The 12,335-nt window shown below is 41.7% G+C and overlaps 1 protein-coding gene across 2 annotated transcripts in view; it reads right to left on the bottom strand.

Moving 5' to 3' along the window:
* The window catches only part of LOC112105877 (ras GTPase-activating protein nGAP), a 275,040-nt gene that overhangs the window by 120,858 nt on the left and 141,847 nt on the right, over nt 1-12,335 (bottom strand). For both annotated transcript variants that reach the window (XM_026655476.1, XM_026655477.1), the window contains exon 3: nt 2,714-2,840. In XM_026655476.1, the coding sequence (XP_026511261.1) occupies nt 2,714-2,840 (127 nt within the window). The remainder of the gene's footprint in view (nt 1-2,713; nt 2,841-12,335) is intronic.

The following is a 12,335-nucleotide window of genomic DNA, read 5'->3' as shown; positions in this document are numbered from 1 at the left end:
GTCAATGAAAGGTTGGTTCAGTACAGTATCTGAATGTGTTCTATAAAGGCATAACTGTAGCACTGCAGTTAACTGATTACATAATGATTCTCTCATTTCTTATAGTCAAGCATGTACAGTAGCCTTACTTATAGGAAAAAAGCAAATACCATTGCCATCCATTAACCTTCATAATAGATCCAGCTGTAAAATAGATCCAGCACATCTCTGGATAGTAACTTCAGACACTCTCATAAGCTATAACGTCTGCTGTTCCCATGTCAAACACATACTTCCTTAGGACAAGCTAGATACTCTTATCTGCTCCGCACAGCAATTTCATTGCTGGATAGTTTATCTGCCCCATTGTGCTTTACAGCTTTTCGTGTCCATTCAAAGACTATTTCAGTCCAGCTGTTATCTGTATTGCTGGTGATACACTCTGCCCACTGCCATCTGTTTCCTTTTCTTTACAATCATTCCCAGTGCTTTACTTCATTGGTTTGCCCTCTAGCTCACTGTCTTGTTCATAAAAATATACTTCTCACCGTTCTCTCTACACCACCCCAGCTTCTTCAATCAGCAGGTATTTTGTGATGACTGATAAACCATGTCTCTAGTCAGCGTGTGAAAAGTAAACAAAAGGAACCTGATCTACTGCAGAGTGATCAGACATTAAAACCTTCCTACTCATCCATCATCTTTCCCCTTCATTCATGATCTTGTTCTCCGTGTCTTTCCTCCTCCCCTCCTGCTCTGTGTGCCCACACCTCTTTAGCTACTAAATTAGGTGACCTATATGGTCCAGCAAAATTTTCATGATAGTTGTATACAAAATATGTAAAAAATTGTCTGACTATGGGTTATTGTGTACTTTTCCTATGTACTTTTAATGGATTCTTATCTGGCATAAGATGCTACATGTGCATCTAAGGGTGTAGGGAAAAATATATTCTATTATTTGAGTATGTGATCATAGAATTACAATCTGTATTATAAACACATACACACAAAGAAGCAGAGTTAAATTTGCATTAGCAATCTTAACTTTGGCATTCCCAGACTTTCAGGTGCTTAATGGTCAGGTATAACTTTCTTTAAACTTTTATTAATTATTATTATTATTATTATTAAAAGAAAAAAGATTAGGAGTTTCATTCCTGAAGACTTCTAAGCACTTCTGGCTTGCAACAAATTGTGTGTACATCTCTACCCCGATATAACGCGACCCAATATAACATGAATTCGGATATAACATGGTAAAGCAGCGCTCGGGGGGAGGGAGGGCCTGTGCGCTCCGGCGGATCAAAGCAAGTTCGATATAACGCAGTTTCACCCATAACGCAGTAAGATTTTTTTGGCTCCCGAGGACAGCGTTATATCGGGGTAGAGGTGTAATTTCCATTATCTGGAAATAAGTGTCTAGAAACCACATTTATATTATTCCTATTCCTACACATTGGCATCTTCCCTTTTAAGTTTCTAAATTGCATTTCTCTTTCCAAACCCCTAATGCAAGACTGAGAAAAAGCTCAAACTCCCTCCCACCAGGAAATTTGTTTTCAGGAAGAAAATGTGAGGTAGAGTGCTTCACAAATACAGCCTTAACAGCTACTAAAACTGCTATACTGCATCTATACCCAGGAAAAAATATCTATTTTAGAGCATTTTATTATCCATGTAATTATAGACTAAATTTTTTTTAAAAAAAGCAGACACCTGTGAGATTAAAACCCCTATTATGTATGCTTCATATTTACATGAAGTCACTATCCTACTTAGTTTGCTGCTTAGAGATGTACCTGCAGCCTCTTCTTGCAGCTCAGTCTCTTCTAGGATTGCAACTTTACAGCTGGGCAAAAGCAGAATTGTTCCTAGCCCCAGCAGCAAGTGACAGCCTATTGCCGAGCCATGCTCTTTCACTAGTTGCAGATGGAAACAAGAATTCACTTTGTACTATTGCTGCTTCCTTCCACTATTCCTCACTGCTCCTGGCTGACTGAAGAGGAGAGAAAGAACATGGGGAACTGGGCCAAAATGTGGCCTTGTGGAAACCCTATTATCACAACTGCTCTTCTATTTTTCAGTTTTCCTTAGTGCCCTCCAGTTCTGTTTCCTTTGATTCATTTTTCAAAAAGTATGATTATAACCAACACTGGCAGAGCCCCTTGCTCACAACTTGTTGTTTATTTGGGAAGCCACACCTTCAAATGGACAGTATTTCTGATAGTGTATAATCAGGTGTGAAGATTAGGTGTAGCCTAGTAGTCACTAAAATACAAAGCCAAGGAACTTCTAAAATGCGTAAATAAAGTAAATCATAACCAAGTAACAGCTCAAACAAACAGCCAGGAGGAGCCACTTAAAATGGTCTGTAAAGCATGCAGCACTATTGACCTGGGCTCACAGATTCACAGTTATAAATCCAAGAGCTCCTTAGTATCCTCACAAATGCAGTTATAAGCCTCCGTGCCATGCAGTATTCCCTCCCAGGACTCAACAGTAACCTCACTAATGTTCAGATAAATCCTAACACACTGAAGTCACTTTGTTGTCAGGCAATTATACACAATGGTCACTCTCCTGTGACCTCTGCTAACATTTAGCTGAAATGCTATTGATTTGAGCAAACTGACGACAGCAATGCTGGATAAGAAACAATTTCTTTAACACAGAGAAATAATACATCTATAAATTAAAATTAGTACATTGCTTTTCTAATTTTGTAACTTACCAAGCTTAGTGGCTCCCTCTGCTGGATATTCAGGAAACTGACCCTCAGATGGGACGCTTACTGTACGTCGCAGGCACCGCCCTTTGGTAGATTCTGCCTGCTGCTCCTGTACCCCCTCCACAGGCATCTACAGAAAAAGATACCAACATCTTTAATTTGTCATTATATATTTATTCTAATACTCAGTCTCAATGAGATTTGTTTAATTTTTCACTGATCTGGCAATAATATTCAGACAGGATGCAGCAGATCCAACCTTACCACAAAATTCTGGAGAGGTTACAATCCAGAAAAGGGGAAGTAAGTTTATTATAAAAGAAGTGAGCTACCAGGAAATGCAACTATGCAGAGAGACTTGTGCATAGCACACAGAGGTACACGTGTCTGTGCCAAAAAGACACCAAGCAACAAAAACAAACAACATATACAATTACAAGGTAAATCTTGTACCTGGAAACTGGTTTCCCCATTACTGAGGACCAAGAGCCATTGGTCTGAAGTGCTACTCATTTCCATACTGTTAAAATCAGGCAGAATTTACTAATCAGATTACAAGGCTTCTTAAACCCAAGGCCTCGAGACTCTACAAAAGCATGAAGTAACTACTGCCAATAAAGACACACAGTCATTACAATCAACTATAACAGAGGACTGGAATCAAGATACTGTACTTGGATAGATGGACCACTGTTCTGATCAGTATGGCATACAAAAAGGACAGAGGAACTTTTGAATGAAGGTTGTTACTGATGAGAAGGAGATGGAAGATGCCTGAAATATTTTATGAATATTATATATACACATCTCTGTGTTTGATTGTTATAGCATTTGCTATATGATTACTAAGGGTTAATGCAGGCTTATTCAGATTTATTAATTGCTAAAGGTTATACATAGGTTAGCATGCACACAGATAAGAGTGTGGAGAAACTTCTGATAGCCACCCATTTACCAATAATTAATGGACAACACAGAATCAACTGCTTGGAACTCTCTCTCCCCCCAACCACGTAAATTGGTTTGGCCAAGTTCAATAGAGGCAGGGAGACAAAGATTTGGGACTGATGAAAGGTCTGCCCCTGAAGACAGGGAGAGAGACTCAGGGACAGTGGGGAAGCAGACTGAACCTCAGTTCCCAGACATGGAGGTGTCTGGATAAGCCAGATCTACCTAAGCTTTAGGTCAGGCCAATACGAGATGTGTGTGCAGAGTGTTGCATTACTAACCCTTTGCTTTTGCTGTGCTCTGTTCTGGCTATTGAGACTGAATACTTTGTTTTGAAAAAGGTCACAGCTCCTGAAGAGAAAACTGGCAGGGCTCTAACCCAGTCGGGTCTGCTGAGGAAGTCAGTCAGTTCACAGGGTGCTATATCCCACGACCCAGTCTGAGAGTCAGGGAGGAATCCCACAATTTTCCCAGCGAGATGAAGGCAAGAGGTCTATCACCTGCAGGGTTGCACTCAGAGTTACTGAGAGGCTGAAAACGCAGCTATCCCTGAACCAAGACAATTGGTTCCCCTTGTTGGACTACCCCCCTACAATAGGTAGACTGCTACCAATGTCTGTATTTCCAGTTGCTTATATATTTCCATTATAGCCCACTATTTTCAGTTATTTAGATATTTCCTTAAGTTTCACTGACTGGGCTGAAATTTTCTATATCTAGTTTCTCCATAAGTTTGAGAAAACTTTTGAGCTGTAATAGACTATAAGGAGAGTGAACAAAATTGTTCCTCAACAAACAAATTCTTGCCACCTTTTTTGAATAGCTCTGCATATGAAATGACTGCAGGTAGAAAACTGATGTTTTAGCAGGGCAATAGTTCTTTGTCAGTGGTTACTAAGTGCTCTAGTGAAAACTGGCTGAGATTTGACAGAATTAGAAAACACTGAAAAAAATGCAAACTTCAGACATGCACAGCAATTATTTTATACAATATTTTTTAAACAATGACTCTAAAGGAGACCTGGCCTCATGGGAAACTGCACTACCGTAGCAGCGTACCACCAATCTGGAACTATGCAGTTTTTTCCCCCCCTTTCCAAATTACTTATTCTATACATTTTCAATTAAAAATTAACTATGAGACATTAATTCTGCACAGATAAGCACTCAAAAGTCAAGAAATGTAACTTATTCTACCTTCTTGTGCATATGACACTGAGATACAGTCTTTAATAGCATGGTCACATAATATTTCACATTACACACAGGATCATGTTCTTTATATGGTTGTAGGAAAAAATTGCATCTTATAATTTATGGAGTGAAAAACTCAGCCTCGCTGTGCATCTTATACATAAATGTCTTTTATTGTTCCTGTCTGGCATAACACAAAGTAACAGTAATAGCAAAAGATATTGGTAATTTGTATCAAAGGCATATAAAATATGAATAATATGTTGTATTATTTGAGAAATGTATGTGATCATCTAGTTATAGATTGTACCTTAAGGGCTCATGCAATCTTAGCTCCGGCATTTCCTGACTTTTGAGTACTTAATCGTGCAATATTAACATTTCTCTTAAGGTCTTCTTTTTAAATGTAATTTGATACTATGCTTGTCTGTTGCCTCCTTCAAGCATTGCTCATTTTTTCAAAATAAATTTCTCAATTCCCTCATGGATATTCTATTTGAAACTTTATAGTTTGATGGTGGATTTTTACTCAGACAATTTGATGAATGAGGTCTATTTGAGAGAGTATTAGTAAACTAAGTGGACACTAATATTTTTGGTTTGTGTTACACTCATTCAAACAAGATCAAATATTAGATTTGCAGTTTTCATTTGCAGACACCATTTAGGCATATTTCCTACTGAATGCTTTTTCATTTCTTTTATCAATCTTTATCTCTGCATTTTCTTTTAGATTGCTCTTGTTGAATGCTGCATGTAATATCTTCATAGTATCCTGTGCCCTACTCCACTTAACCTCACCCACAAAGCCTCAAGGTGCTGATTTGTGACAACTACCCTTTAAGCAGACATGCACCACCACTCTAGTTCTAATTCTGTAGTCAATACAGGGAAGCTCACAAGCAAAGGAACTAAGACTAGATTGCTAATTAGCCCACAAAGTGGATACAGTCCCTTCTCTCTAAATACAGCTTCTCTACACCTTTGTCTATCTTCTTGCATCAGACTCTGCCACCCGGTAACTATTTTTACTTTTACATGACTAACCCTACTAGACCTCAGATCCATCAGTTGAGGCTGGTATCCCTGCATCCATTCTGCTAGCCATGAAAAGGCAGACAATGGGATAATAGGTTTCCCGCTTCTCAGAGGCCGACCTTCCAACAAGGTTTCTAATCTATATTCTTTGTTAGTAGGAGGTCCAAGTTTCTGCAGCTATGCCTAAGCTTAGTTTTCAGCTGTATCATCAATTCACTGTGTCCTAGAGGGGATTATGGCCAGTGGAAGGAGCTATTACTGAGAAAAACAAAAAGGGCAGAAAAGTATCTGTGCAGAAATGCATGAGCGAAATTTACCTGACTCATTGGTCCATGTTTGGTGCTGATACCAGACAGGTATAATAATATTTAATGAGTGTCTTATCCAGTGGATCTTTGTGATTTTTCATAGAGTTTATTCAATATTTATTCAATAGTTTCTTACAGCATTTTACCAGCTCTGCATCACGTTGAATATATTATTCAACAAGTACCAGTGAAATCCATTAAATAGGACCATTTTTCCCCAGATATTTGAGACCCAACAGTTGCCTAAAACTTGATTAGGGCTCTTTAACTAGTGGCAAGGTTCACAACTCTGATTGCCTTCCACACACATGAAATCCTAACTTGGGTACTGTAATTAATACAGGTATCAAATATGCCTTGAAGATCTATGAACAGCTACAATCCTCTCTCTGCCCTTTAAACTCTCTGCAGCAAGTAAGGTTGACATTGATCACACCATGTATATTCAAAATCTTTAGCTTCCTCTCGGGGAGGATGAGAATCAACATGCCCATCTCAACATGTGAGAAATCTTGTCTGGAAGCATCAATTAAACTGAAGTTGAAGTACACTATTTCCAGGAAAGGCAAGCTCAGATGCTTGAGAAGAGTCTTATCACTATTGTTAGTCCCTCTAACCAGAGACTCCCATAATTTACATGTGGATGAAACTTCCATCTTTCTTGGTCTAGTTACAGAGAATCCCTAGCCAGGACACAGACAATAATAACTGCCCGTTTTTTCCCCCGTGCCAAGTGCTCTACTGTCTCCTATATGTTAACCAAGGGCCAGAGAGGAGTAGAAAATGTACGTTTAGACTAGTTAAAAATAGCTTGCTGGATGACTCAAAAAGCTGCACATTCCAGAGGTCCAACTACCTGATACCCCAAGCAGCCAAATATATCTTTCACCTGAAATTAGAAACTGTACATTTGTCTGCCTAATGAATCAGATCTGTGTCTCTAAGTGAGCAATCTGTCTTATTCCTCCAATGTAACGTCTCAGCCTATGATATGCCCTAAAAGATGTGAAATGAGATATAGTAGATATAATCAGAGAATGTACAATCTAGGAACTATAGGGGATGTTTGCTTGTTCTCTCTAAATTACTGTTGCACTATAGAAGCGATAAGAATTTTAACACACCAGAAGATAAAAGAATACTGAAAGATATAAGCACCTAACCTGGATATTGGGATATTTGAATTAATAGTCTATGCTAAATTCTGAAATACAATTTTGGAAGTCAATCAGATATAAAAAGCCTCCGAAAAGTAAAGGATTGAAGACATTTCTTGTAGACTGATGCCATCTACTGGATATGAATGGAAGAAGCAGAGAAACTAAGAGCTGAAAGCTGAGTGCCCACCTGACCGCTGCCCAATAGGAAGAGGAGGTTACTTACTTGTAACTGGAGGTTCTTTGAGATGTGTGGTCCCTATCTGTGGGACCTGAGGTGAGCTGAGTTGGGGTTGTGCTCCGGGGCTAAAAATATCAATGTAGGCATTCCTGCTCGGGCTGGAACCCAGGCAGGAACATCTACACAGCTACTTTTAGCCTCCTAGTGTGAGCCTGAATCCATTGACCTGGGCTCTGAGATTCGCTGCTGCAGGTTTTTTTTATATAGGCAGCATAGACATACGCTAAGAGCATTGCCCTTCTCCAATGGACTTGGAAACAATATAAACCTGAGGCCACAGTGTGGACCCCAGAGTCTGCTAAACGTCTGTGACCAAACTGGCCTAAGAGACAAATGATAAGCAATTGCTTTTAATATTCTTGTTTTTATCATACCAAATCATTCAACTATCAGGGACCACACTCTTAAAAGTTCATTCAAAACAGTTGCATCCTTACTTACATAGATGTGGAAGCAGAGAAAGAACTGTCATGCATTGCATCCCCTTCCTGTCAGTTTTCTCTGCTTCCACATAGAGAAGTACTGGAAATATAAGAAGTGTATTACAGGTAGAGAATTGATAATTGATGATTATTAGTAAATATAATAAGAAAATCTTAGTGATTTGTATTGTTCCCTGGTATAGCTGCTGGGCTCCCAACACTGGTCTATGTTAATTTCTTACAAGACTGCATGTACATTTTGTGTTCAGTACATGCCTAGAACATTTGTTGTGTCCACATTGACTGATTAATTGTATACTTATGATTGATTGTATACATATGTGGTCCTGGATGCATTAATAAACTGTTGCTTGGTTAAGAATAACCAAGTGTCCTGATCTGAGAAACACTGTCCAAGTTAAATGTAGGCCTGGAAAGAACCAAGTGTTAAAATTAGTCAACTAACGCTCCTTGGACTTAGCAAAAAAGGGGTTATCATAGTTAGACTCCACTCAATACTGGCTATAACACTTATAATTCGTAAATCTAATTTGTTAGATTTCAGCTTTAAAATCTAACCAGCACCTTGGCGAATTCATAAAACTGACCCCTATTCATGCTTACTCTGCTTCCTCAGATTACCAGAAAGTAGCATCGATCTTGAATTCAAAGAACCCACAGATCTCATCCATACTTTCTAACCCTTAAGAACAGGGTTTTTTTTCTCCCCTCCCTTTTTGTTCAGTTTCTATCATTGTAAAGACTATTTAAAAAAAAAGAAGCCTCTCATGGTTTTGACCAAAAACATATAGTAACTCCTTGCTTAACGTTGTAGTTATGTTCCTGATAAAGGCTACTTTAAGCAAAACGATGTTAAGCAAATCCAATTTCCCTATAAGAATTAATGTAAATGGGGGGGGTTAGGTTCCAGAGAAATTTTTTTTTGCCAGACAAAAGACTATATATATACACACACATAAACAGTTTAATACTGTACACAGCAATGGTGATTGTGAAGCTTGGTTGAGGTGGTGGAGTCAGAGGGTGGAATATTTCCCAGGGAATGCCTTACTGCTAAATGATTAATGAGCACTCGGCTGAGCCCTTAAGGGTTAACACATTGTTATTAATGTAGCCTCACACACTACAAGGCAGCACAAATGGAGAGACAGCATGGCAGAGAGACAGACACACACACAGTGTGTGTCTGTGTGAGAGAGAGAGAGATGAGCATTGCCCCTTTAAGAATGCTGACACCACTCTAAGTACACTGCCTTTTAAAGTAGATCAGCAAGTTGAGATAGCAGCGGCTGCCAGCAAACTGCCTCTGTCCTGAGCCCTGTCACGTCCCCCCTTGCTCTGTGGAGATGGGGTAAAGGAGTGGAGGGCAGGAGCGGGAAGAGGGGGACACCCTGACATTAGCATCCCTCTCCCCCCTCCCCTTTGCACAGCAAGCAGGAGGCTCCCGGGAGGAGCTCCAAGGCAGAGGGCAGGAGCAGAATATGGCAGTGGGGACGAGGGGGGACAGCTGAACTGCCCAGCAATCAGGGCCGGCTCCAGGTTTTCTGCTGGAAAAGCGGCGGGGGGGAAAAGAAAAAAAAAAAAAGCCGATCGGCGGCACTTCGGTGGCAGCTCAAGCGCACCACTCCATTCTCCGGCGGCATGTCCTTCACTGCCTCTCTTCCTCTTCGGCAGCACTTCAGCGGCAGCTCAAAGAGGAAGAGAGGGACTGAAGGACCTGCTGCCGAATTCCCGCCAAAGAAAATCTGGACGTGCCGCCCCAGTAGCGGACGGACTGCTGCCCCTTTCTATTGGCTGCCCCAAACACCTGCTTCCTTAGCTGGTGCCGGCCCTTCTGGCAATTGATAGCCTGCTGGGCGGCTGCTGCACAGGGAACTTAGGGAAGCTGATGGGGGGCTGCCAGTCCACCCTGGTTCCAAGCCCCCACCAGCTAGCTCCAACGAGCTACTCTTTCTGCAAGCAGTGGACAAAGCAGGCGGCTGCCAAACAACGTTATAAGGGAGCATTGCGCAACTTTAAACGAGCATGTTCTCTAATTGATCAGGAACACAACAACGAAACAACGTTAACCAGGACGACGTTAAATGAGGAGTTACTGTACATAAAGAAGGAACTAAATGAAATATCACAGTTCAGACCAAAATTAACCACACTTATTTTAGTTCCCCCCCCCCAAAAAGTCATTTAAAAAGCAACACATTGATACAAAGGGATAGTGGTTCAAGAATGCCAATCTCTTTCATTCTCTACTTGTTATGTAATGTTTACATAGCACCACAAACTCGAATTTACACAGCCCTGTATAGAAATACAGGCAACGCTGTCCCTGCCCTGAAGAGATTATAATCTAAATAGACAAAAGCAAGGAATTATGAAAAGCGATGAAGAAAGGGCAAGGGAAGAAATAATTCTGACAAATAAAAGAGTATGAAGTTGAAATTCCAGGATTTATTTTTAAGTTGTGTCTAAGGTAGCGCTAAAGAGGATGAGATAGCATTGGTGAGAAGGTCAACAGTTGAAAGTTAGCAGAAAATGACGGATACTTGCATACTAACTGTAAATTAACTCTCTTGGGACTAGCACATGTACTCTTAGTCAGGACCATTTGGAAAGCAATGTCTGCCAGGATCCCAGATATGTTTCTTTGCATAAACTGAACCTTCAAGTGGAAGGTTTTACAAAAGCAAAGGCCTTGACTCCAACCCATCTCCTTTTCACTTAGTGTTTTTCTAAATTGGGTGCCGTACACCAGGGATTCTCAAACTTCATTGCACCATGAAGCCCTTCGGACAACAAAAATAACTACATGACCCCAGGACGGGGGACCAAAGCCTGAGTTTGCCTGAGCCCCGCTGCCCTGGGTTGGGAGGCCAAAGTCAAAGCCTCGAGCCTGCCGCCCCGGGCGGGAGGGCCAAAGCCCCAAGGGCTTCAGCCCTAGGCAGGGGGCCTGTAACCCAAGCCCCGCCGCCCAGGGTTGAAGCCCTCAGGCTTCGGCTTTGGCCCTGGGCAGTGCGGCTCGGGCTTCAGCCCCGGGCTGTGGGGTTTGGGTTTCAGCTTTGGCCCTGGGATCCAGCAAGTCTAAGCCAGCCCTGGGGACCCCATTTAAATGGGGTCGTGACCCACTTTGGGGTCTGGACCCACAGTTTGAGAACCACTGCCCTACACTATAAGAGGTTTATTATTGGTATAACTATCAGCAAATTCTGCTCCTGTAGATGCAGCTTATATAATCAAAAAAGTTATTTTGCCAGTATAATTTATATTAGTTTGGCAAGCACAATAAGCTATACAGCGAAAGCAATTTATGGTGGTATAACTGCATCTACACTAGGGCTTTTGTAGGTATTGAAATGTCTAAAAAAAGAGTCAGACCCGCAACCAACATTGCTACACCAGCCAAAATTGTTAGAGTAGATTTGGCCTAAGTCTGTCTTAAAACAGTGCTGGGTTCAGTAAAATTATTCTTGTTTGAAACTGTGTTTTCAGTCTAAACAAACTCAAACACAGGGTTAAAGACTCTGAAGAAGAGAGGAAGGTAAGTGGCAGGGGAATCAGGGATCCATACTGTCATTTTAAACTAGCATTATTTACTAAGGGCGTGGCTACACTTGCGAGTTAGAGCGCATTAAAGCAGCCCAGTGCACTCTAACTCATGACCCGTCTACACTGGCAAGGCACATAGAGCGCTCTGTCTCTGTGGCTAGAGCGCTCCTGGTACTCCACCTCGGCGAGTGGAACAACATTTGATGCGCCCCCGCTGGAGCGCTGTGGCGCCAGTGTGGACGCCCTCGTCTGTTAATGCGCTCTGATCGGCCTCCAGAAGTGTCCCACAATGCCTGTTCTAGCCACTCTGGTCATCACTTTGAACTCTACTGCCCTGCCCTTAGGTGACCAACTGTCAGACCTGCCCTTTAAATTCTCTGAGATTTTTGAAAATCCCCTTCCTGTTTGCTCAGCAAGTCGTGGAGTGCTCTCAGCGAATCTTTCCAGGTGACCATGCCTCCATGCGCCAGGTGATCCCCAGCATGGAGCAATGGCGAGGTGCTGGACCTCATCAGTGTTTGTGGGGAGGAAGCTGTCCAGTCCCAGCTGCGCTCCAGATATCAAGGGCCATGATGGAAAGCAGGGCCAGCTCTGGCTTTTTGGCCGCCCCAAGCAAAAAACAAACAAACAAACAAACAAACAAACAAAAACTGCGGCGCGGCCAGAGCCAGGGTGCAGGGGGACTCCCTGCGCTGCAGACGTGCCCTGGCTAGCGGGGGGAGAGGGAGGGGAGAGGGAGGGGAGAGAGAGAAG

This window comes from Terrapene carolina, unplaced genomic scaffold (assembly GCF_002925995.2).
Source record: "Terrapene carolina triunguis isolate 2854851 unplaced genomic scaffold, T_m_triunguis-2.0 Scaffold210, whole genome shotgun sequence".
Taxonomy (NCBI): domain Eukaryota; kingdom Metazoa; phylum Chordata; order Testudines; family Emydidae; genus Terrapene; species Terrapene triunguis.
Note: the sequence above shows the minus strand (reverse complement) of the source record. Positions and strands in the feature narration are given on the sequence as shown.